This window comes from Cardiocondyla obscurior, linkage group LG24 (assembly GCF_019399895.1).
Source record: "Cardiocondyla obscurior isolate alpha-2009 linkage group LG24, Cobs3.1, whole genome shotgun sequence".
Classification (NCBI taxonomy): domain Eukaryota; kingdom Metazoa; phylum Arthropoda; class Insecta; order Hymenoptera; family Formicidae; genus Cardiocondyla; species Cardiocondyla obscurior.
The window spans coordinates 2,020,569-2,046,810 of record NC_091887.1 but is presented as its reverse complement, the minus strand read 5'-3'; the positions used below and the strand labels follow the sequence as shown (position 1 = coordinate 2,046,810).

Here is a 26,242-nt window from a genome sequence, read left to right as displayed (position 1 = left end):
TTTTTTCTCTTTCAAAGCGGTGGTAAATAACTGTAGGAAAGAGCTAGAGCTAGACTACACTGTACAGTTAGTGGCTACCGTTAGTGGCTTCAATTGTAGCAGTTTGTTATGAATACCATATGATCAAGAATCGGCAGAAACTATCCGGTGATTTTAAAAATAGATTTCGGAATTATGGAAATCAATTTCTATTTAATTTAATATACAGTTAAAACAAAGAAACAAGAAGAATTATAATCAGGAGAATTATAAAATTATATCGTTTGTTATATGATAAAAATATTTTTTTTAACAATAAAAAAATCAAAGTAAAAGTTTAATTGAATATTTAGATTAATACACAAGTACAGGTAATTTTATTTATTATTTAAAAGTTAAATTGCAAAATTCAACTCTGTTTTTATAAAGAGAAATAAGCTGGACAGGTTAACGTAATTCATTAAGGTACATCGATGCACCAAAGTAAACAAAAATAATTGATATACGTGTAATTGTGCATTCGATGAAAAGAATGGCGAAATATTTTGAAGTAAGCCAAATATTCGGCATTACGTAGCGATATTGTCAGAGATATTTAACTTCTTTTTATATCTATGATATATAATACAATTTATATCGTTTTATATATTCCATCTTTCCGATTGGTAACACACGAATATTTTTTTTTATAATATTTAAATTATTGTTTATATAAGTTGACAATACAATGTAGTTTTAGGAGAAAATAACGAAGAAATTGCTGGTTACAATTGCGTTGCACGTACATCATCGTATTTTGCTAAATAAAGCCGAGAACAGTACCACGATTTGAAGGTAAAAACATGAAGGTAAAATTATATTATTTTAAAGTAAAACTTTTTTTTTGTACACGTTACACTGTATATTAATTTGTAATTAATTTTAGAGAACCATGACATTTTTTTATTATTGGACTTAATTATTTTTTTTACATATTTTTGTAGATTATATTTTAAAACTAGCAATTTTATTTAAAGATAAAAATATATTTTTATTCCGCAGAAACGACAACGTCTGAGTGCCAAAAATTCTTCTTTCTCACAAAAATATTCCCATGTTATACACGAACGTCTACCAACAAAAGCAAAGAGTTCTCAGGATTCAAAGAGACACAGCTTCAGACAAAGCTATTTTGAGCTTCCAGAAAATTATGGATATCGTGATACGTCGTATTTAAAAAAGGATGTGTTTGATTCCCTGGAATCTCTCTTTGACATAAAGAAACCATTAAAACTGTGTGATGTATCATCTTTAACATACCAGTACTGTGAACAAAAATCAAGCAACTTATTTCATGCTATAAAATCGGAACCTAACGTGGAAACATTATTTTTGCAAAGCTTTTCACCAACAAACTCCAAAGAGGTAATTTAATTAATTACTTACCTTTGTATTTTTATAAGAATAAATTTTACATTACTTAAATTATCTATAATTAAAAAAATTAAATAATAAGACTGAAATAACTTGTGTACTATATTTTCTAATATAATAAATGTAATGTTTTAGTACAAAAAATACGACAGAGTTAAAATAGAACAATATGCAGAAGATCGTATAAAAACAAACGAAAAACCAAACCTCCCATTGGAATTGTCAAAATCGGCGGAATTGCAATTAAACGATTTAATTTGGAATGAAAAACATTTCTCAGTGTAATAATTTTTAATTTAAGTAGTATATTTACGTATATAAATTAATTAATTTTATTAAATTATATATATTATATGTATGTATATAGAAATATGGCTGAAAATGAAACACCGAACGGCGAAATACAAGCAGACGAAGAAAACGAACCAATAAATGAGGACATTAGTGTAAACGAAGAATTTGCTGCAACAGTAAACGATCTTAAAGAAAACGAAACAATAATTGAACAAAAAGACGAAGATCAGATAAAAGATGAGACTAAAGATGAAAATATACTTATAGAAAATAAAACTGACGATAAAGATGATATTGAAGAAAGTGAGGCAAATGACAAACTCGACGAAAAAAAGATTAATGATCAAGATAAAATTGAAGAAAATGATTTACCTGAAGAACAAGCATCCTATAGTATTTCCATTCCATCTAAAATTATGGAAGGTACACTTGTTTCAAATATAAATTAATAACATTTAATTATAACTATTTTTTTTCTTTTTTCTCTTATTTATTTTCATATTATATTTTAAAATTGCAGACGAAGTGGCAGAATCTGAAGACTCTGTTATAACCGATGATATAATAATAAAATTAAAAATAATGAATGAGAGATGCATTCAGTTAACAGATGAAATCCAAGAATTAAAGCGTGAAGTTTCCGAGTTATTAGAAGTAAATTTTTTTCATTATTAGTATAATATTAATACATTAATACAAAAATGTATTATTATTTTTCTTAATGTGCAGAAACCTGCGCTAACAGAAGAGGACTCATTCATAATTGATAAAAAACAAAATGTTCTTAAATCAAAATTAGCTGAATTAGAGCAATTAATGCAAAAATTACAGAAGGTATTAAAACAAGTATTTAAAACACATTGTATAATTTAATAAACTAATGTAATAATTGTGAAAATTACAATATGTTAAATATATTGCAGACACGAGAACAAGTAGAACTAAATAACATAGAACAAGATGAGGTGAAAAAAGATAAAGAACCATTCGAAGAGATTCTGAAAAAAGATCGCTTTGAAATATCGCAAATACAATATCCTGAAGATAAGTAAGTTACATTTTATTCATACAAAATGCTGCCACTCGATCAATTACGATTATACATTTTTATTAGACTTCCAAGAATAATTGTTTGTGGTTACACGGACGGGCTTCCAAAACTCGTGGTAGCGGATACTGAAAGGAAAGGCAGAGAAAAATGTTATAAAAAATTAACTGGAAAATTAACAGAATCTTTAACGATGCAAGAAAAATTAGTTAAAGAAAATGCGCAGCTGGAAGATGGAAGGTATGTTCTTTTGTGTTAGATAAAATAGAAAACAATTATATTGGCCAACTTTTTCACGATATTCAATATAAGAAAGTTATTATCTGAGTAATAAACAATAGAAAATCGAATAAAATGCTCGAAAATTGGTTCCCTCGGTGACGATGTCGCGATGTTTTTAGCAATGAAGCGTGTCAATTATGTCATTTATGTGTAACCCGATTTCACGATATAACGATTTTATAACAATGAATTAAATTTAATGTTTTTTTTCGTTAAAAAAAATTTTATGTGACAAGCTTCATCGAATGTTTTTTTTTATCTTATCTCATTTATAAGTTCTGATTTTAAATACAACAAAAGAGCAAAATATTAAAATACTTTTTATGCTAAAATAAAGCAAAAGATCAAAATTATACGGAGAGCTATGTTACGAACAGGTACAAACTAGAAGAAGTGTTGTTAGAAAAAGATAAAGCTGTTGAAAGTTTACAAAAGAAGGTATGCGGTCTACAAGCACAAATGCGTATAATTATCAAAGAAAATATGGAGTTGAGCTGTCAATTAGCTACTTTGAATAAACTAGAGACTAGACCTACTGCTTACACCTACCCAGATGGATTTTCTTCATTAACATCACCGGTGTTATCTGCGCGTCCGCATACTAGTACACAACACAAGAACGACGTTTATTGCCGATGCAAGTGCTGTTTACAATCACCATTTGTTGAAAACTTATCGCCTACAACAGGAACTACATGCAGTAAGATCTATACACTACTTGTTAGAAGAAAGATTTATGCAATAAATTTACTTAATAAAGAGATAATAATTAATGTTGCAGATTCACCGAGACTTACAGGAGGTGGTTCAACAACAAAAGATCATTATTCTGCAGATAGCAACAGTTTGCAAAACATAGAGATGTGTTCTAGAGGCCCAACCGTTGCCAAGGAACTGCTTTCTCGGGGAACGTGTCCTGCAGAATTAGAAGATAAACTTGTGTTTTATAACGTTAACACTAAACAATTAGTAAATTTTAAAAATTATTATAATATTCAATAAAAAAAAGTTTAATTAAAACAATAAATTAAAAAATTAATTTATTAATATTCTTTTTATTTCAGGGAGAACAATTAGATAGTATGGAAACTGAGGTACATAACATGAAAATGGAATTAGCAAATGTACAACTGGAACGGCAACAATTGGAACAACAACGTAAGTTACTAAAATGCACAGGACCTTGTGCACCATGTACTTGTTGCCCACCTCCAACTTCGACATGTGTGACATCCGCACCGGGACTTCCGTTATCGTCTATTGCCTCAAAAGTTCCTACTGTGTCTGCTCAAGTATTTATTGAACTTTATATATTTTACCTTATTCAATTTTTTTAAGCAATACTTTTTTATTATTGCAAAATAAATACAGTAAGCAAAGATTAATATATTTTCTATTGAATATAGATAACTACACAGGCTCCCATGTGCATTGGTTCTTGTACAAACGCAGCTGTGGTAAGACTGTAAAAAAAAAAATGTTATTGCATGCTTTGGATAATTGCAACAGTTCGTAAATTTATGGTACCGAAGGGTACCAGTATTTACCCTCAACAGCAATTGCGCGATCTTCGCGAACAATATGCCCGGCTTCAGGATGATTATAAAAGCAAGTTATGCGAAGTATCATGTATGAGAACAGAAGCGGAGAAACTCAAGCAAGATACGCGCGATGCAAAAGAAGAGAAGGAGCGCATGGAAATAAAATTAATAGATGTTCAAGAACGATTAAAGTTCTTAGAAGCTGAAAAGGGAAAACTCGAAGGTAATTTTTTATTTTACAAAAAGAACAAATCTTCAATTTAATATATGTATATAAATATATTAATTAATTTTGAAACAGGTTATAAGGAACATCTCATTGAGCAAGAACAGGCTCTGATGGTAGCTAAGCAACGATTTCGAGAAGCGCAAGATGAATTAGAAGAGTTTCGTTCTTTGAATCAAGATCAAACTATCCAACTGGAGGATTATCGCAAGAAATATTTGCAAGTTAGTTTATCATTGTCACGGTTTTCCGAATATATATTATATTTTATATATTTTTTTTAAGTATAAACAATAGAAATTAAGTTAATATTATTTTAGGCCCAACAACAAGTAGAGGAACAACGCAGACAGCTAGATCTTATGGAAATGGATAATGCGCGAATGAATGAGAATGTTACTTTGGAAATTGGACGTGTTAAAGTACATTAAATGCTACTGTGAATTTATTATTCGGATTATGTAAAATTACGTTATTAATGTACGAATGTTATTACAATTCGGTCAGAATCAATTTCAAGAGAAATTAGCCGAGCTTGCGCCGTTGCCCGATATCTTAAAACAGATGCAAATAAAAATGCAAGAAGCACAACAGATGCGCTTACTTGCTGAACGTAACTGTGAAGATTTATCGCGGGAATTATTAGGATGTAAAGACAAGATTCAAACTTTACAAAATCAGTTGGACGTATTGCGCACTGAAAATCAGGCACTTCAGGTTGCAGCTTGTCATATATCTCGTAACTTATGCATACAACGACATACGTCTTCATAAAAACTTAGTTATTTTAATTAATTAAACGTTTCTATAGGATGAAAAAGGATACGGCAAATCCGAAGAGATGGAAGCAAAGTGCAACGAGTTGCGACACGAAAACGAAAGAATGAAGAATACTTTGACACGATTCGAAGAACATGAAGCACAGTTACAAAAGCGCATCGACGAGAAAATGCACGAAAATACGCAATTGTCATCGATGTTGGAACAGGTATTATAAATTATAAAAAAGAATTACTTACATGAAAACTACAATCTCCTATTTAGATAAGAGAGGATTCCGCTCGACAAGTAGCGAGAACAAAAGAGCGATGCGAAACCATGCGGAAATCGATGCAAGGCCAGATTGCCGAAATGGAGAAGCAATTGGCGCAGTGTAGAGCAACAGCACGTGCCGCACAACGAGATAGAGATGAGGTAACGATTGTAGATATAACATAGAAATGTTAATGAAGTGTACTCACATCACGTTTCTCGTTAACGTATGCAGATCAGGCAAAAGATGCAGAGTCAAGTAAATAACTTGAACGAGGCATTTAAACACGCGCAAGGCCGTATAAAATCATTACAAGGTCACGTTAATTATCTCAAGACTTCTTATAGCAATATCTTTCTCGGCCAAGGAGAAACACCAACAAATGTACCAGTAGATGATTCCTGCGACTGCAACTATTAAATTTATGCATATGACATTTCCATAATTATGTTATATTTTCGTTAAATTTACCAAAATTAAGTGCTATTCGAATACAAACTTTGTTATGCATTAAATAATAACACTTTCATACAATTTACAAAATTAATTGATAAACAATTATCATATTGTCTTTTCATCCTTTTTATAAGTATGTAAATTATAAACTATACGTTTGAAATTAAATAAAAAGTCGTGTATTTACTGTATGGCGAATACCTGTTTCATTCTTAATACATAGTTCTGTGATATTTAGTCTATATTACTCATTTTACACAAAGTTTTTCACATGGAAAATATATTATGAAATGTATAGATATACAGTATCTTATTAGAAACTTTAACAAAAAGTGGTTTATATCACTATTAGATATGCGTAAATTGGTTAAAACATATCTTTTTCAATATATATATATATTTCTTTTTTATTTAACAAATCGGCTATACTTTTTTTTTTTTTTTTTTTTTTTTTTAATAAGCGGTAAAATAGAACGAAACATATTGTTCTACAGTAATTAGGAAAGAAACTAAGACATTACAATATGATATATGTACATATAAAAATGAAATAATTAATATTAAGATATTTTTTAGTTTGTATCTACTGAATGAAGCATATTGAGCATATTAAGAATAGCATCTGAACGTGATCGCATCTTTTCCATTTCCATTCGGAACTCTTCCAGTTGAGATTCAATTCGCTGTGCATAAGCATGACAGCATCTGTGAACAAATAAAATAATCTTGATATTAAAAGTCAAATGTTTAAAGTAGGTATTTATATTTATTAAAAACGTAAGATTATTTCTGCTAACAAAAAAATATTAATTTTCTGAAAACGCTTTATATTAAAAATTTTTCAAAAAGTATTTGAAAGCGTACCTTCCAGCAGGTTGTCCTGTTCGGGAATACGTTGGTTCTGGAGATGCACACGGTGAAATTTTCACTTCTGGAGGACAACGTAAATAAGAATCTTTCTTATGCATACAGCTTTTACTGGTATTATCAGATACATTAGGATTGTAACAATCTCCGCATCCTCGTATAAGATCCATTAATATTCCTCGTACTCTTTTACCGGTTAATCTTCGTCGTCTCGTCTGAAAAAGAGGATACATCATGGTTAAAACAATTGTATTATACTTGTAAAAATTTATCGAGAATATTCATAAAATTATTCAGAAACTTACATCTGGTGTTTCACTACATTGTAGTGATATTAATGGCTCTTCGTCGCTTAAAATATTAGGAGAGTGATTACATAATTCATTAAATTCACGATTTATCAATAGCTCACAAGTTTCTTTGTTACATTTATGAGGCTCTTGACAACTCTCTGAATTATGCAATGAATGATGACATGATGTGTCATTTCTACAAACGTGGTCTTCTTCTGGGGTAATATTTTCGTATAAATGCTTATTAGGCTCTAGGTTTTTTGAAAAACTTCGTTGATGTTCCTGGCCACTACATTTTTCTTTGCTACAATTAAAATTATCTTCGAACTTTTGCTTGTGCAAAGAACAATTGCACTTCTCTTCTGACGTATCTGTATTATGAATGCAACAGGAATGTAATTTTTCTTGGGGCTGTGTTCGTTTGCATCTTAACCATTCGTTACGATGTTTTGAGAGATCACAGTTTTCAAAAGAGAACATATTTGGACTATACGATTTATCCGCATGTGATTTATCTGTTGAACAAGATGCTTTTGCTATGTTAAACGAAGGTGAATGCAAACATGAAAAATTGGATGCGGCCGAAGATAGTTCAAATTTAGGTGGATTTTTTGATTTTCTACTTGTTGAACATACTACATTACTGCCATTAAATCTGGCATGCGATGTTTTTTGCCAGTGGCAACTTTTATCTTTCGCATTACTAGACGTTTCTGTCTCAATTTCGGCAGTAGATTCTTGACTGATCTGAAAAAAATAAAAAGATATTTTAGTTTATATGGCAGTTTTAAATATTATGTTAATTAAAACTTTTTTTTTTTTTTAATTACTTACTTCTTTACCCCAAATGTTGATTGTTCCATTTATTTCCGACATTCTTACTTCTATATTACCAAGTAAGAATGGACCGCATTCTCGAATGCGTCCCTTCTCATGAATAATTTTGTCTTTTTCAGGTTCCTCTGCTAAAATAAGAAAACTACGGTCTTTACTGTTTTCATTCTCGTGATATATAAAACATTTCACATTATCTTCTGCATCGTCATTAGCATTAGTCTTGTTTTCCGTTGTAGATGTAGTAGCTCCTAATTGACTGGCATTAGTATTAGATGAACTTGCTTGGAAATTTATATTTTTATTTATCGAATCACATGCATTTTTAAATTGAGAATCTATATTAGACATTTCGTTTAATTTTGATTGTGATTCGGTAGCAGATTCGGAAGCTATAAAAGCTTGTAGAAAATTAGGTGGTGTAATAATGTCGGCAATTTTTCTTTTTTTAGAGCTGGAAGGCTGACTACTATCTTCACTGTGAAGGTCCATCGTTTCATTTACATTTATTCTTTTCTTCGAATTTTGTGTTAGTGGATTTTCTGGCTTTGTTTTTCCTTGTGTAATACTTGAAAGAGTTTGTAAAATTCGGGATGAGGTAATAAATGCGCGTGATAGTGAATGCTTTTTCGCTGGTGTATTATCAGTTAGTATTATACTATCGTCAGACTGTAATGTTTTAGCTACTTCCGGTGGTTTCATGGATATCGATAAATTACCAGCACCGGAACTCCATTGCTCTATAGAACTTAACGAAATGACGCTATTACCTAATATTTTATTGTTAGACTGGCTGGTTTGTGTAGACTCGGATTCATCTTGAGGCTGATTATGTACAGACTCGGTAACAGCGTCTGTCTGTATCGATACAACTTTTTGTTCAGGTGGTTTATTTTCCTTCTCATATTTTGCTAAAGTTTTTCTCAATTCATCTAACTCCTGTTTCATTTTTAAATTTTCCATGAGTTGTTTTTGATATGTATCGAGTAAATTATTATACTTTACAGTTTTCTGTGTTAATTTCTTTTTTAAAGCGGTAACTTCGGAACTATCTGCAGTTGTATTACTGCTACATTCATTAATTTTTTTAAAAATTAGTTGTTCATTATTTGTTTTTGCTTCATCCGACATTGTCTTAATGCTTTTTATGCTTTCGATTCTTAAAGGACAAGAATCATCGTTCTCTGCAGATATATCCATTAAATCTGAATTATTATATGTTTCAGGTTGAATAGGATCTTGTTCGATAACATGTGCATTTTTGTTAAGACCAGTTTTTTGACTAGAGTCAGAAGAACCGCGCATATATTCTTCGTAACTTAAAGTTCGCAGATGGTAATGTACCGCTGGTGTTCCTTGATGGCCGTTTTGGATAAGTTGTGGTTGTACCGCGTCTTCAAAATGTGAAATTTCTTTCTCAGGGTAATTTAATTTTAATTGTTTAATATCAATTGTGCCATTTTGTTTTTGCATTTTACTATCTGTATTTGCAAGATCTCTTTCATTTTGTGTCGATTCGTATGAAGTTATTTGAATTTCATTTTGTGTAGATTCTTCATGTATTAATTCTAAACCGTTTTTATTATCTTGTCCATTTAATATTATTTGTGGCGACATAGCGCTGTAAGCCATTTTATCAACATTACTATCATATGTTTCTGAAATTTCCTCCAATTCTTTAATCGTTTTTTCGGCATAATCTTTTATTGTCTTAATGTTTACAGGTTTCGTTTTTTCTGTATCGTTGTTTTTATGATTGCTGTTACTTATGTTATAGTTTGTATTTTCCTGCTGTTGTTCCACGTGTTGTTTTTTCAGGGAATGCCTATTCTGTTCTTTTATATCTTTGATATAACGTTTAACTTTGCTTTGTACATAATGATATTTTCCTAACACCGATCGCTTTTTCTCTTGAATCATAGAATACATAATAGACTGCTGTTCTGGAATGTTTATATAATTTGGCTTATAACGTTGCAAGTGTTTTTTCTTTAAATATTCAGTATTCATGTCGTGTCTATAAGCATTCAAGTCTTGAAGAGAAAGACTTCTTTCTTTGTCACGATTTTTCAATCTCCTATTTAAAAGAAAATCATCGGATCTTCCATCGTAACAGTCAATCTCTAAATTATCCTCAATACCCTCATCATCATTATGCATTTGCCTAGGACTGTCTTCCTCATCTTCATCATCTTCGTCGTCTTCTTCTTCATCATCCTCGTCATCCATCAAATGCTTCATGTTACTCGAACGTTCCGAATTAAATTCGTTATCCAGTTCTAAATTGTCCATATCTGTACCATGATAATAATAATTTCATATAAATATACACAATTGCGTATGCATACAAAATTCGACTATTTTAAAATAAATTAATTAATTCTCTTCACTACAAGCACATAATTTTTTTATTAACTTACCATCGCTGTCTCCATATTCATCTTCATCATCCTCATCATTATAGGGAGGTTGATCAACATCTGTTTCTTCTCCAGATGACAAAACATAGATGCTATTCGCTTCTTGATCATCGCTAGGGCAGGGGCTTGCACTACGTTCTCTCTCCATTGTTTGCGACTCATTCTCAGACTGCTTTGCATTCATGTCCGAGTCATCTGGTCTTGTCGTACTGGACATGCTGATATACGTCGGCATCTCCTCATCCTCGAGCAAAGCCGCATCCATCTGATTCATCATTAACTTTGTTTCGCTCTTCGAAGAGTTGTTAGGAATATCCTCCATCACCTTCGTCTCCGTTTCGGTGTCGTCAGGCGAGTGTTCGCTATTTTCCGACATCGTGGAAAGCTGCGAATCAGATGGAAGGAATCATTATCAACCGGCGCAGATCGTAATCGATTACCGACTAATTCGCGTGACGATTCAATCCCAATTTATTTTGAACTTTCATGCGCTCGCCGGTTCGAAGAACAAACGAAGAAGGCGATGAAAAATACTGCTTTATCAGCCGCCATTACGGGCTGCGCTTTAGACAATAATAATATCGTGATATCGTAATATCGTCATAGCGCACACACTTCACGTTGTCGTCGCGGATAATCGCGATAAATGGGCAAACGTGGACTCGCTTGCGGAATGAACAAACGGTTGTACGTATAGCTTTCTTTCGCCTCAATTCTGCTCCATTATCCTCGTAAGATTAATGACCCGCACGTCGCGAGACTATCATACGTGATAGCGAGCCGCGGTAAACCGGTCTCGCAGATTCTTACCTCGTGTCCGAACCTGATAGTCAAAGGGGTCCGATACCCGTGGCGTCCGTGCGTTATCCAAGGGATCGCGGTCTAAACAATGTTTACGGGGAAAATATTGTCTTCGCACCGCAAGCATATACATGAACGTACCGTACCGTACCGAGGTTAACGCCACCCGCACGCATGCGCGTCGCAGTCGAGAGCTCACCGCAGAGAAACGCACGTATACATATGTACGTTGTACGTATAACACACCGCTTTATTCAGCCGCTCTTTCGTAGTCGATCTTGGATCCTTCGGCCACGTGATCGGAAAATTCGTAGCGAGCCGACCGTCTGTCCTACTCACTTCCTTCTCCGCTGCCTGCCTCTGATTGCTGCGTCGAACTGGCGAAACGAGAAGCGTGGTGAGCACCGCGTGTGAAAATCCGATCCTAACCTCGTCGGAGTGAGAGAGAGAGAGAGAGAAGGAGGCGCTCGTCGGTCTCGATATCGGCACACAATGACGGCGGCCGTGTTACCTCTCACAATCGAGTTCGGGTAGGTCGAAAGGATTAAGATCCCGACACGCAATTTTTATCGCGCATTATCACGTTGCTCGTTGAATGTTGACAGGGGTGGGGCAGAGCTGCTGTTCGAGGGGAAGAAGCGGCACGAGGTGGACTTACCTGGCGTGGAGTGTAAGCGCCGTCGGCGTCTCAGAGATGCTTTTGCGTGCCGGTCTACTTCTTCGATCGCCTTAAAAATAACCTCTCGATTTCACAGGGACGCTGAGACAACTGCTGCACTGGCTGCGAGATAACCTCTTGACCGAGCGGCCGGAACTTTTCATCCAGGACGACACGGTGTAAGTGTTAATGTCATTAATTATGCCAGCGCGCGCGCGCGCGCCGATCGGCCGACGTTGATCGTCGTGCCCGTGATAAATCGAAAAGCCACGGGGTTTACTCGGCACGTGAAGTACACGACCACGAACGCGTCACACCACGACCGCGTCACACCACGTACACGCTCCCATGAAGCGGCCGCCACATTGTCCGTGCTGCGCACGTAGCGCCGTTCGTGAGACGTCGCGAGTTATAGATGTCAGCAGCGCGTTACTACTTTCGAGTGCATCGCGCGAGCCGGTGGATCGTAGCAGAGGTGATACAATTCGGAGATATTTCGTTTCGGAACGATATCGATTGTTGCCAAATATTTAATTTGTCATTTCGCGTTTGTCCTGCGTTCGTTGTGTCGCGTTCGTCTCGCGTTGATCGTGCCGCGCTCGTCTAACGTTGATCGTGCCGCGCTCGTCTAACGTTGATCGTGCCGCGCTCGTCTCGCGTTGATCGTGTCGCGTTTGTTTCGCGTCGCGTTTGCTTGCAGTGTGTCGCGTTCGCCTCGCATAGTCTAGTGTTCGTCCAACGTTCGTCTCGTTCGTCTCGTTGGTCTCGTTCGTCTCGCGTTAATCGTGCCGCGCTCGTCTCGCGTTAATCGTGTCGCGTTTGTTTCGCGTCGCGTTTGCTTTGCAGTGTGTCGCGTTCGCCTCGCATAATCTAGTGTTCGTCCAGCGTTCGTCTCGTTCGTCTCGTTCGTCTCGCGTTGGTCGTGCCGCGCTCGTCTCGCGTTAATCGTGCCGCGCTCGTCTCGCGTTAATCGTGCCGCGCTCGTCTCGCGTTAATCGTGTCGCGTTTGTCTCGCGTCGCGTTTGCTTTGCAGTGTGTCGCGTTCGCCTCGCATAATCTAGTGTTCGTCCAGCGTTCGTCTCGTTCGTCTCGTTCGTCTCGTTGGTCTCGTTCGTCTCGCGTTGGTCGTGCCGCGCTCGTCTAACGTTGATCGTGCCGCGCTCGTCTCGCGTTGATCGTGTCGCGTTTGTTTCGCGTCGCGTTTGCTTGCAGTGTGTCGCGTTCGCCTCGCATAGTCTAGTGTTCGTCCAACGTTCGTCTCGTTCGTTTCATTGGTCTCGTTCGTCTCGCGTTGGTCGTGCCGCGCTCGTCTCGCGTTAATCGTGCCGCGCTCGTCTCGCGTTAATCGTGCCGCGCTCGTCTCGCGTTAATCGTGTCGCGTTTGTCTCGCGTCGCGTTTGCTTGCAGTGTGTCGCGTTCGCCTCGCTCGCATTGTGTCGCGTTCGTCGCGTTCGTCCAGCGTTCGTCTCGTTCGTCTCGTTGGTCTCGTTCGTCTCGCGTTAATCGTGCCGCGCTCGTCTCGCGTTAATCGTGTCGCGTTTGTCTCGCGTCGCGTTTGCTTGCAGTGTGTCGCGTTCGCCTCGCAGTGTGTCGCGTTCGTATAGTGTTCGTCTCGTTCGTTGCATCGACTTCTCGTAGTCGATGTAGCGTATTAACAGGAGACCCGTAAGTTTTTATATCACGCCAGCACGTAGCACATCGCCCGATAGGCAGCGAAGGGCAAGGACAATGTCTAAAGTTTGTTTTTCTTTTTTTTAGGAGACCAGGCATCTTGGTTCTAGTGAACGATGCCGATTGGGAATTGTTGGTGAGTTTCAGGCATATCGCGTCTCATTTATCGCGTATTTTTCCGAGACCGACATATTTAGACAGCTTTCACGAAGAAAAAAAAGACATATTTCGCGCCGCTCGATTGATCAGAAATATAAGAAGTATTTTTTTTCAGGGTGAAGGCGATTATAAACTAAATCCACGGGACAGGGTGCTCTTTATCTCGACGTTGCACGGAGGATAAATAAAAGGTAAAAATTTCTGATACCAAAAATTAATTAATTAAAAATAAAATGAAATAAGTATGATCCATCCAAGATTTTTAAACTTTTGTTACGTAAATTTTATTAAATATTTCTGAGTTAAACTTTAAATGTAAAATACCTTTGATGCTTTGCAATTACATGAGCGAATAGATGTGACCCGCGATATTACAAACGTACGTGAACGAGCTAGCGAGCGAACTCGAAAATCTCAAGAAGCAAATAAATACATTTATTTGCTTCTTGAGATTTTCGAGTTCGCTCACTAGCTCGTTACTTACTATACTATTACTCTTACTTACTATACAAGTACTCTTTATACAATTCATTTAGTGAATCATGTAGTAATCAATTTTTCAGAAATATAATAAGTATTTTTTTTCAGGATGAAGGCGATTATAAATTACATCCACGGGACAGAGTGCTCTTTATCTCGATGTTGCACGGAGGATAAATAAAAGGTAGATATTTTTGATGACAAAAATTAATTGGATCCAAAATTTTTAAACTTTTGTTATATTTATATTTCTATTATAAATATAATAGAAATATAAATATATATATATATATCTGTTATATTTATATTTATATTTGTTATATTTATATTTCTATTATAAATATAATAGAAATATAAATATATATATATATATATATATATATATATATATATCTGTTATATTTATATTTATATTTGTTATATTTATATTTTTTTATTTTTATATTTCTGAGAGTTAAACTTTAAATGTAAAATACTGTTACGTCCGAAATTGTCTTTCTTTCGCGGTTAGGAATGAGTAATGAGAAGGGAGAAGAAAAAAAAAGTAGTATGCGTGTAAGAATTAATTTTGATATTTTATTTTAAACTTTCATTAGCCAGTCCCATTTCTTATTGATTTGGTGGCTACTTCTCTGTACAATAGTCCCTACAGGCGTCCCAGTTTTGGGTGCCTGGGGGATAGGTTGAACGGGCGGGAGATTAATGATTTTAATGCGTGGTTTTAAATTCTCTATTTGTGTTATCCGCGGTAACGACGATGCGGAGGGTCGCGGCGGAAGAACCTTTGGTAGTTGCGTGGGAGGGGGTCGCGGAGGAGGGACCGCTGGCGGTGTAGAATTCGTGTCCCGTGGTGGCGTCTTGTATCCTACGGGAGCCGGCGTGGGTCCTATTGGGAAGACAGCCGGATTAAATACCCCCGGTGTCTTAAAATTACGAATCAGTTGCCGCGCCTTTTCACGTCGCCCAGCGCGGCAAGATCTCCGGCCTCTATGTCTCCTTTTGTTCGTCTATAATAAAGTGTAGAAATGAAATGAAGGCTTCACTTTGTGGATGAGATTTTCGTTAATTATTTAACACGTCGTTAATTTGGTTTCTAATTTTTATCCGCGTTTCAAGAGATAATTCGTATATCCATGCCCAAGAATTTCTCCTTTTACTGTGGCTTACAGTTCGTTTAAAGAGAGGCGGAGCAGGGGTCGTAAACCGGTAGGGAGTCCATTGGGCGTTGTATCTCGTGATAGATTCGTTATTCATTTTTAGTTGGTTTTAATTTCTTCGTCCGTACAGTCTTGCGCTTCCTAGTGGTCTTCGCCGTCGGAGATCGTTGAGACGATAATGCGATCACAGGTCCGAAAATTCGCGGCTTTTATATGAGTAGATGTTAGGCTCCGAGGGCGAGGGGAGCAAAGATTCTCCTTTTGCCCCGCGAAATTCCTTTGTGAAGGATTTCGATTTTTCGATAATTTAAACAAATCCTCGAGTTCGACACGAGAAACGGGCTACGACGCACGCTTAAAGTACAATAGTGATTTAAAATCCTCCGTGCGCGTGTATGCGCGGCTCCGTACGACGAGAGACGACGTCTTTTATATATCGCCCAGCCAATTCATTCCCGATTCATTGCGGATCTTTCGCCCCACGGGCAAACAAATTTTCATAAGGTACCAATCATCGGTTAGTTTGTCGTTTTTTTTTTTCGCCGTTTTTTTTTTTAATTAATTAATTTTTGTCATCAGAATTTTCTACCTTTTATTTATCCCGCTCTCGCGCTTCTCCGTCCGCGCTCTGTCGCGTCTCGTCGGGAAACCCGGGCGGAGGGACGGCAGGAACGAAGAGAGATGAGAGAAAGAGGGATGAAGAGGGTAGAGTTTCCCCGTAATCCATAGATATCGGCTCGCCGTCGCTGCCTTCATGTTATTGCACGAGGTTTATTGGATAACTCTATGGCGTATATACTTTGCGTTACTACGTGCGCGTGTACGTCTCGTCCCGACGTGCGCACGTGCGAGAGATTTGCGCACACGGACCCACCGCGTTCTCCACCGTTCTCCCTTTAGCCGGTATCCCCCCTGCCGCCCTGCGCCGGCAAAAGAACGTATATCCTGAGGAGTTATGAGGCGACGGCCATCTTTAGATATCCTTCTTACTTCACCCTCTCTTCCTTCCTTCCTTCTTTCGTTCTTGCCGTCACCTCGGCAAGGGCCCCGGGGCTTCCACCGGGGAAACGAGGTCGTACCACCGAGTCCTTCCGCCATAACATTTTCTATCGTTGAGAGCCATACATCATCACCGTGTCCAACGAGAAACGGGCGCCTCTAAGTGCCTCGAATCGACCTTCGCGCCGCGATCCTTTTATTCCGGACTCGACCGATAAAAGTTTAAAAATTTTGGATTCACACATTTTATTTTATTTTTATTATTTTTTTTTTTTTATCACAGGCCTCCACTTTGCGCCTGTCTCCGGCCTTGTTTGGCCGTACCTTACTTCGGCTAACATCTTAGCGATATTACTTCTCTTTCTTAAATTCGATATTGTAACTGAATTACTGGGCCGTCGATCTCGAACATGATCTGTAAAATTTAATTTTAATATATGTAGCTGATGTTAGAATAAATTATTCAAATTAAATCCCTCTGATTTAAATCTCTCGTCGACTAGTTCTCTGACGTTTCGTACATCGAGCATTTGGCGAACGGATTAATTCGTTACGTATTACGAATATTATCATTCGATTATCAAAGGTTAATCCTGTTCCCAAAAGCGTACCCTTACCCAACATCCGTGCTGTTGCTACTACCGCGCGCACTGCTGTGCTTTTCGTGAAAATGTGCCAGCCCAAGATTGCTATCTCATTCCGAATTGTACGACTTGTACTCGCGTCTTCAATTACACGATCGAACGTATCATTCCTCGTACCGGGGAAGCCGTTCAAGATTTTCGACCGATTGATTGGCTATCCAATCGCCGCGCCGTACTTTGTACTTTACCGTGTACCGTGGCGCGCGCTTGCGACGGCCTTGACGCACTCCCGCGTGTGTGAGAGCTGCGGCCTGATACCTTGCGTGTACCGCACGCGGTAGAATTTATTGACTTGTGTCCACGAGACCTATCTAATTCGGAGAATTTGTTAAGATGGGATGGGACACCCTGTATAACGTCAATCAAATATATAATATCTTTCATCAGTTTGCATAGAACGTAGCAAAAATATCCAGACAATTTGCGTTAAAGAGAAAATTTTACGTATCGATAAACTTACGTATTGTACTTCAGATAAACGATCGCTATCAAGCGAGGTATTGTCTCGTAGAAAATAGCAGTAGCTCCGTGCGCGATAAACGTTCACAAAATAACAGTTCCGTCAGGGTCCAACAGGTCGCCGGGCAGCCGGCCGGGCGACCGAGGGTTTGACGGCGTGCCGTGTTACCGGCGACGCGTTAGATACCGCACCCGGGCCGTAGACCGACACCCAGCGGGTCGCGACGTTCTACTAGGGGAGAAGTGCACGACGACGAAAACGCCGGACATCGGCGCGCGGCAGCGTGCCCGCGCGCGAGCCGTGAGGCCCCGCGGGGCATCGCCCACCGACGCGAAGCCAGCGTCGCTGACGATGAATCTCCCCGTTCGATCTTTTGGGTTTCTTAGGTTTACCCCTGAACGACGTGTTACGGTGTCTTGGGGGATTCATTAGCTGGGATTTATGGACCGAGTCATTTCCCATTTGCACCGTGATTTCATTGTTGTGGCTTTCCCAACGTTATCGATTCCCTCCTATTTCGATCTCGCGTTGATCCTAATAAGCGATAATGATACTTAGGGATACTTTTCGGAAGCGCGCTAGTATTTCACGCGCGACGTAAATTCGAAGGTTGTTGAAAATGTGAATGTTGGAAAATACTCTTCTTTTTTTTTAAGATTATCGTTTATATTTTATTTCCATGCTGAATTTATATATTCGCGATTGTTAATTATCTATCGAAACATTGTTTCTATTTATTACATGTGAGTGAGGTTGGCATGTTATAATGGCCTTGTGATTAATTGCTGGTATTGTTTAGCTCTATTGATTCACTGTTGGTTAAATCTGTTCATCGAGCGCTGTCCAGGGAACACGTGACGTTACATAATCGTCAAACCACGTATTCTCCAATTAATGGCGTTTTGTTAGATACGCCCCGTCCGCCGTTTATCTTGAGCTATCCCATTCTACACGTGTGTATCAATAAACAGTGATTGTGCCGCCTAATAGATAGTCGGATTCATGCATAACTCATATGCTTTCCATTGGGTTTGTTAGTTTAGAATTATTGAAATATGCACACGTATAATATACTTGAAACATTATCGTTAAAGCAAAATCTAATATTCATATAATATTCTAAAAGAATTTTCTACGTGAATAAGGAAAATGATATACTTCTTATTTAAATTTATTTACAGCTTTGTTTTTTGTTCTTTTTTTCTTTTTTTTTTTTTTATCAGCACACTTACGATTTCTTTTATTTCAGACAAAATGTATTTCCTGGGTAAATATATCTTATTATTAATCTCGCGTAAAGCTTGAGCGATCTCGAATACTATCGACGCATTCCGTTTTTACTTAGGCGCGAATAAAACACACGGGGGCAGCCGACTCGCGGGGTGGGTTATTTTTCTCGAAAAAGTAATCTGTCCGCTATGGCACTCCCCCTTCTCCCCATTCTTTTTCTACCCCTCGACACTTCATCCTGCCACGACCGTTATATGCATAGGTAACAAGTGCATTATACGGGGTAAAATCCGCGATGCATAATGTATCCAGTGTATCTGTGCCAACCACCGTCACGTACACTTATTCGTACGTGTTCATACATATCGTGCCCCGACGTCCGCCAGTAGGCGCATAGTTATTATCGATACCTCCGTTTTCAGCAGGAACAGAATCAGAACCTATTCTTCGACCGAAGTTATTCTCTTTCCCTTTCATGCACGGTGGTGTAATGTCCCGACGCATAATAAAATTAAAACTATAGATGTAATAAAATGAAACACTTAAACTCGTAAAACAATACTTCTATAATAATAGAAGAGTCAGAACTCAACAAGTTTTAGAGAATCAAACATCATAACTCGCAGAGTCAGTTAAATAAAATAAAATTGTACAAGTCGCGGACTTACTTCTCCCTCGCCTTAAATCTCTCGACGCGATAGCAATGTATTTAAAAAGTAAATTGTACATCGGCGATGCGATCTTACTGGCATCTCTTTTGCTTTTCATCCGCGCGAGATAATCGACCGTATGAAACAAGTTTCGTGCGTTCGCAAATGTTCTAGAAAGTTATGCATTCCCATGAGATAACTTCGGCGAAACGTGACGTATTCGAATGCGCCGAGTGATTTGTAGGCACGAAGGGGAGATAAGGAGGAGATAAGCGAGGTGAGCGATGCGCAACGTCTTCGTGAAAGTAAGAAGATGTGAGGCGAGCAAAAGTGCGTCTGTGCATTAACTGCGAAGTGTAGTAGACGGTTCCCATTATAAGAATACGCACGCACACCGGTGCATCACCAGGCGCATATACGGCACTCCCGAAAATAACTTAGCTCAGTTACTTTAACGACACTTCCGAAAAAAACCCGACGAACTCCCGTCGACACCACGGTTCCCGTTCACCGAATCTAACTCTCGCGAGCTCTCACTGAACGGATTGACGATTGAGAGACCGTAGGATAGGTCGTTTTATAATTATTTTATAATTATCATTTATAATTATTTGTTGGTCATTTTATAATTATTTGTTGTTTGATTATTGTGTTGATTACATTTTATTTTATAACAATTTTTACATAATATGTATCATTATAATGTACAAAAAAAGCATCTTCTTTTGCGCACATTTTGTTGATCTGCACCTCGAGCGCTGATGTCCCCACACAATTCTTGATTTCTTATCGTATAGACAAGAATTGCGTTTGGACAATCATAGCCTGAGACATTATTTTGTTGAAAAGTTTTTATCGACCAGTCGTTCTGAAACAGTTAAATTTCACGTTAAAAAAAGAAAATGACTGTTAAACGAATTTAATATAAATTTATTAATCACATACTTTGGGTGGGTTATATTATTCTATAACGCCGGTATTATTTATTAAGCGTTCGTTTTTCAATCATAATTGGTTACCCTGCTATTTTCTCTTTCTCACCAATAGATAATTCGACATGACGGAATAGTTTCTTAAAAATAATATCTTATTTTTAAAAATAATATCTTATTTTTTTAAATAATATCTCGTTCTTTAAAAATCTTCGGTAATTTTACATTAAAAATAAATCAGCACAGGTAATATTTGTCTTCGAAAAATTACACTTTACTTTTCTTGACGAGCTTGCGGAATCAATAGTAACTTCGTTACTCGCCAAATGAACAGACAAAACCCAGCCACCCTTTATCTATCCCTTTATATCTGCCATCACTTCTCACCTCTTTCAGTCGTACATAGAGCAATGTAACTCGGTATTAATTTCAATGTGTCCGATACAGAAAATTATCATTAAACATTGCATGAAAAAATATCATACTTAACGCCGGAAGGCAAAGATTGTACGCGAGGTAGTTGCGTGCTCTTTTTATTATTATTTTTTTTTTTTTTTCTTTTCAAAGTGTTCATCGAGTTCATCGATACGTTAAGGTCGATAGGTATGGTGCATTCGAGTCTTTATCAGAGTCCCTAGTTTCGGACTCGTGCGATGTAATTTCTTACAATCATCAAGCCGCGATTCATCATCGTTCTTTGTGCTGGGTGACCCGGTCTGCCCCTTCGCCGCGTACGTTTCTTTCCTCTTGCGTCTGGTATTCTTCGTTTCCTGCCGTCATCTTTTTCAACGCGTCAAATTTGACATTTTAGTCGCAGCGGCTCTTTCTTCGGTGCGCGACAGTCGATTCCACGAATTTTATTTCTTTCACGAGTTATCTCGCAGGAACGGGCATTCCTGTTTTTAGACGTTTCGTTCTTGCGGCGGTCGATGCGCGCATAAATACTCGTGTTGAACGATGTTTTCGATGAACACTTGAAGGATGTAGGCGCGAATCGTGCCAGCTTGGCACTCGCTTATCTTTACGCGGAGCCAAACTGTTAACTCGGTGAATTGTATGTTATTGCTTTTATGGAGGCAAGAGAAGGTATACAGGAACGGATCTAATATTCGCGTCGGCGATAAAAGTTGCGCAATGGATCTGGGAAACATCGCACCTTAGTTGGCTTCGTATGTAAAATACCGCGGAAACGACCGGCTATTTATCAAGGCGCGTTATAATGCGACCGAGGAAAGTAATTGCCATTGGCTTGGTATCATTCGGCATTGCTGTTGATGCTTATTACAGACTTGGCAGAAGTTACGAGGGTTATAATAGTGTGAAATAAAAGCAACGCGGTATAGTTCCCTATTTTTCATTTAGTTAAACATTTTTATTTTCGCTATTCTTAGCTTACTGATTCGGCAAACGGTAATCTGTTTTTTTTCTTTTTTTTTTTCCTTTACTTAAATGCAAATTAATTATTTTTAAAATTCACAAAAAATTATTTACTAATCAAGAAACGATCCGTGATTAGGATATCTTATTTATTTTGCGCAACAGCTGCGATAAGGTACGTCGTCGATTTATTTGCATTATACAGGGAGTCCCTGTAACGAGAAAAAAAAAAAAAAAAAAAGAGACTTTTCGTTTCGTTACGACAGTAGCTGCGATGTACATTTTTCGGGAGTAGCGGAAAGGCCGATAATGTTCGTTGAATGAACTCGATGGTCTCGTCTCTTTCCGTTCGTTGGACCCGCAAAAAGAATGGGGAGAAGCGGATAAGGGCATCGTCGGATGAGACGATTTCCGAGTGACCAAAAGCGACGACAATTTTCTGAAGAATGCTACGCGTTTGTTTTTTTTTTTCTCTTCCTCTTTGTTATTCTTTTTTTTTTTTTTCTCTCTTTATCCTACCCGCGGAGAAAGCGCGAATAAGAGGAAACCGCGAATCGACGGGCCAAGGATAACCCGCATGCGGCACGGCGTGTCTCCGCGTATTTTCAAGCATTGTCGACAAACAATGAAACGGTTACGGGACGCGTTAACGGCGGCTATTGTCTCGCGTCCGTGACAGGGGCAAAATGTTCGCGCACAATGGCTTCCTCATACGTCTGACTACGCGCATCCCGCTGTTTCTGGTAACCAGGGGGACAACACTCTACATCTCTCTTTATGCAACCTCTCCTCGCGCGGTCGCTTTCACTCCTCTTTCCCCTTTGGCCTCGACCCACCCACACCGAACCCCACCCACCGGTTTTTGCCCGATCCTCGGTTTTCATCGGACAAAACAGCATTGGCGCGTACGAGTTTGAGATAACGATGATTATCACGAGCTTCGCGATCGTGCATTCGGCATTCTTGCCTGACGCACGTATATGCAACGCTATTGTCGGAAAATTCAGACGCGGGGTTTACGCAAACGGTGTTCGGCAACAGTTAATGCGCGATCCGCGAACGTAGGTGTTAGAAACGAAAGTGATTTTCGCGATGCTTACGCCCGGCGAGCATGAACTACTAAAGAAAAATGTGTTTAACGAACAGGCAGCTGATTCGAAATCGTCATTCGCTCAATTAAAAAATAACGAACAGGTTGTTTCTATAAACGCATTTATTTATGTGCACGTTTTTTATACGCATATGTACACATCGACACCGTGTAAAAATTAGGAAATCGTTCTCTCAGGGACTCGAGAACGCGAAAGTGCGACAAGCTCCGGCAAGTAAATAATACCGTCTCGACAAGAGTCACGTAATTGCTTATTGTCGCCAAGTCGAGTGGCACGAGGCGTTTCTCTCAGAGGTCATAAGATTTCCCGGAAAATACGGAAATGAAGTCGCTTAGATGCAACTCCGTCGCCGCCACCCTCACGGCTATCGTCGTCACGAAGATCTCGACTCTCGTTCCCTTGATTTCCCTTTTTGCTCCGTGACCGATCGCGCTCCTACGCTTCGCAAATTGCTTCGTTGCTCACGAACAAATCCCACGTTAATTGATACCGACTGCCTTTCAGAGTACTCACGCTGATCCCGAAATGACAAAGTTACCGCCAATACGGCAGAAAGTCGCGGAAATAAAGATTGAGAATTTATTATCGCGCGCAAAAAAAATTTTCGTCCTCTTTATCGAGATAGAATTCGCAGACTGACAATTCCGAAGCGTAACAACTTTGATATTAAGTTTCACAGATTGCTAAAATCATTACGTTTAATTCCGCTTTGAACTTAATTTCTATATTTTCTCCTAAAAGTTTCCTCGAGGACTTGAATTAATCCCATTCGCGTGTGATTTTCTCAAAACGCCCCGAGATCAGAGTTCATTCAATTCTCAACGTTTTCAGACAAAAGACATACGTGGAAGTAAAATAAAAATTTAATAAACTTTCGAATCTGAGAAGTTTTTAGCTTAGATTTCGTTATTACAATTTTGAGCACATGGCCGTATTGTCAAACTTACTTCAACGAGTTATCAAACAAATATGAAACTTTCTTGATATATGCGCACATACGCTAGAATTTTGTTACGACAGTGACAATCTCAACCTGTTGCGGATATACGTGTTCATTCTCGAAAAAAAAAAAAAACTGATTAAATGTTCCGAATATTTTAAATGACATGTTTCAATTCCATCTCATTCAATTTATTATCGCGTCGCGATCGAGAGCAATTGTTACGTATTTATTTATGCATGTTTCGGCTGACATATGCAATTTTATACACATCATGAAAATGTACATCCATATACATGTCCGTTTTACATATCTATCAGCAAATGCATGTAACAACCTTCTCACATGTATCCACACATGAGTTCAAGTACATGTATACAGGGTGTCTCAGCCCATGTGTAAAATCCTATACAGATAGGTAGGTCTTAGGGAAATAAATAAAAAATTTCTTTAACATTTTGTAAAATTCTCAATTGTTATTGAGAAAAAAATTAATTTGTCTAGCGCAAGAGTGACGAGGAAGCTGCGGGCAAGTGAGCGCGACAGGCGATTGGCGCCGTCGCCTATCGCGCTCACTCACCTATAGCTTCCTTGTCCTCTTGCGCTAGACAAATTAATTTTTTTTTCAATAAGTATTGAAAATTTTTCAAAACGTTAAAGAACTTTTTTATTTATCTCCCTAAGACCTACCTATCTGTATAGGATTTTACACCGGCGGTCGGATATATCGTGCGGGAATAAAACAGAGAGACCGAATGGAAAATACCAGGAAACCGATACGAAAATGTCATCACCGGCAGGGTGGCTCGAGGTGTAGCCCGACCTCGTGGAAGCGCCGTTGTTTACTCACTGCCGTGTAAAAATTCGTAAACACGCGCGCTTTATCGGAGCGTCCGCAAATATTACCTGTTTGCTTTCAATCTGCGAATATTGTGGATATCCGCGGTCGCACATCGCGAGTCGTGATTCATCCGCGCCCTTCGCGACGCGTTTCAGCCGGCCGCTAAATTGACATGTCACATTTTGATCCGCTATCCAGTGTATGCATAGTTTTTTTCGAAATAGTATTTCCTCCGTCTCCGTTAGGTACAGTTTTTTTTTTTTCGGGCCGTGGCTTTGTAAAAATATTCGAAATTTCTTTAAATCGCAAAGCCGTCGAATCCGCCGGCGGTCAGCAGCGATAATCTCTTTCAAGATAAATTCTCAAAACTTCTAACGAAGAGCCGAAAGTAATCCTCGTCGATTTCAAGCAAGCTGCGACACGATTATTATTTTGATCTCGACTATAGTCGATTATAGATGTTAAATTTGATTTAAGAGTACAAGTAAAAAAAAAAAAAACATTTTGTTTACGCGAGAACTCGAGAACATCTTCGGACGATCGTATTGTGGTTGACGCCGCCGTATTCTCGCGACTCGCATGGGGCGATACGTCACTTTGGCCAGACGGTTGCCGGCGGCGGCACGAGTCGCGCCGTGATGCATATCTGCGACATAACTTCCGCGCTACGCGACGTTGCACGTGAAATTGGTTTGCAAATAAGGCGCGAATAAAGGGGTTGTCACGTGTAGCGTGCAGAAATGCGTTCCGAGACCGTTCGTCTTGGATTTAAGCGCCGTCGGTACTCCAGCGCACCGGAGAGAGAGTGTAGAGAAGACGACACCGTAGAATGACGAGGGGAGGTCGCGCGGCAAGGAGGCGAGGAGATTGGGAGCGCGACGAGGGTGGTACTGTCGGGGGCTTTACTCCTTTACACTGCCGGCAATTGTCTCTGCGAGTTCCGTTGTGTCGTCTAAATTACCGCTGCACCACGGCACGGAGAGTGGTTCTTTACCCCTGAATTTCGGGGCCCGTCCTCGTCGGCCACTCGCGCCACGACGTCTATCCCCCCAACCCTTTATACATTTCGTGCATCCTTACCAGTTTCGCGTGTCGTCGCCGTCGTAGCTTTGGCCCGCTTCTTCAATTTTACCCTTCACCTTCTCTCTCTTTCTCCGTTTCTCGCCCCCGATTTCATTTATCCTGTCCGCGTACCGTGGACTACGTCGGCATTTAAATACCGAAATGTCTCCGTGGCTTACGGTGCTCCTTTAATGTCGCCTCCGGGTGCCTTGTAGCGCAGTTACGCCTCGACGAAGGAGAAGCAGGCGGATTTATACGCCCGACGTTCTAGCACGCCGCGACAGTTTGCTCGAGCAACTTCTGCCATCGCGCCCGCGCGCGTGTCTTCCTACCCCCATGGCCGCGATACCCATATTTCGTTCCTGTCCTACCCTCGCTGCTCC

The 26,242-nt window shown here is 38.8% G+C and overlaps 3 protein-coding genes and 1 long non-coding RNA gene across 11 annotated transcripts in view; 2 read left to right on the top strand and 2 right to left on the bottom strand.

Moving 5' to 3' along the window:
* The first annotated feature begins 14 nt into the window (after positions 1–14).
* On the top strand, positions 15–6,351 carry LOC139111462 (restin homolog). 5 transcript variants are annotated; one of them, XM_070671755.1, is made up of 20 exons: positions 15–147; positions 713–827; positions 1,021–1,383; positions 1,528–1,673; positions 1,760–2,109; positions 2,207–2,340; positions 2,416–2,520; positions 2,610–2,734; positions 2,801–2,974; positions 3,394–3,716; positions 3,798–3,985; positions 4,081–4,308; positions 4,423–4,473; positions 4,549–4,780; positions 4,859–5,007; positions 5,104–5,205; positions 5,291–5,500; positions 5,595–5,771; positions 5,828–5,977; positions 6,051–6,351. In XM_070671755.1, exons 2-20 carry the CDS (start codon positions 822–824, stop codon positions 6,234–6,236), a joined length of 3,399 nt encoding a protein of 1,132 aa, XP_070527856.1. In that variant the 5' UTR covers positions 15–147; positions 713–821; the 3' UTR covers positions 6,237–6,351. The 5 variants fall into 5 exon arrangements, with proteins under 5 accessions (XP_070527856.1, XP_070527860.1, XP_070527858.1 ...); XM_070671757.1 differs by having other exon boundaries at positions 62–147; positions 719–827; XM_070671758.1 differs by lacking the exon at positions 15–147 and adding an exon at positions 164–350 and having other exon boundaries at positions 719–827.
* Positions 2,723–3,646, bottom strand: LOC139111482 (uncharacterized). The gene is made up of 2 exons (XR_011547214.1): positions 3,566–3,646; positions 2,723–2,862 (listed from the first exon to the last, which is right to left on the bottom strand). It is a non-coding gene; the product is annotated as an uncharacterized lncRNA (long non-coding RNA).
* Positions 6,352–6,376: 25 nt separating the features above from the next.
* LOC139111461 (putative leucine-rich repeat-containing protein DDB_G0290503) lies at positions 6,377–12,499 on the bottom strand. Of its 3 annotated transcripts, none has more exons than XM_070671752.1 (6): positions 12,146–12,499; positions 10,687–11,071; positions 8,267–10,560; positions 7,445–8,179; positions 7,137–7,354; positions 6,377–6,977 (listed from the first exon to the last, which is right to left on the bottom strand). In XM_070671752.1, exons 2-6 carry the CDS (start codon positions 11,060–11,062, stop codon positions 6,845–6,847), a joined length of 3,756 nt encoding a protein of 1,251 aa, XP_070527853.1. In that variant the 5' UTR covers positions 11,063–11,071; positions 12,146–12,499; the 3' UTR covers positions 6,377–6,844. The 3 variants fall into 3 exon arrangements, with proteins under 3 accessions (XP_070527853.1, XP_070527855.1, XP_070527852.1); XM_070671754.1 differs by lacking the exon at positions 12,146–12,499 and adding an exon at positions 11,734–11,864; XM_070671751.1 differs by lacking the exon at positions 12,146–12,499 and adding an exon at positions 11,497–11,638.
* Positions 11,629–26,242, top strand: part of Urm1 (Ubiquitin-related modifier 1) — a 199,515-nt gene continuing 184,901 nt past the window's right edge. Inside the window, exons 1-7 of one of the 2 annotated variants that reach the window (XM_070671784.1) lie at positions 11,629–12,017; positions 12,093–12,157; positions 12,243–12,324; positions 13,904–13,952; positions 14,091–14,166; positions 14,564–14,639; positions 16,895–17,613. In XM_070671784.1, the coding sequence (XP_070527885.1) occupies positions 11,980–12,017; positions 12,093–12,157; positions 12,243–12,324; positions 13,904–13,952; positions 14,091–14,159 (303 nt within the window). In that variant the 5' untranslated portion in view covers positions 11,629–11,979 and the 3' untranslated portion in view covers positions 14,160–14,166; positions 14,564–14,639; positions 16,895–17,613. Of the gene's footprint in view, positions 12,018–12,092; positions 12,158–12,242; positions 12,325–13,903; positions 13,953–14,090; positions 14,167–14,563; positions 14,640–16,894; positions 17,614–26,242 lie in introns of those variants that run through there. The other variant, XM_070671783.1, reaches the window with a different exon arrangement.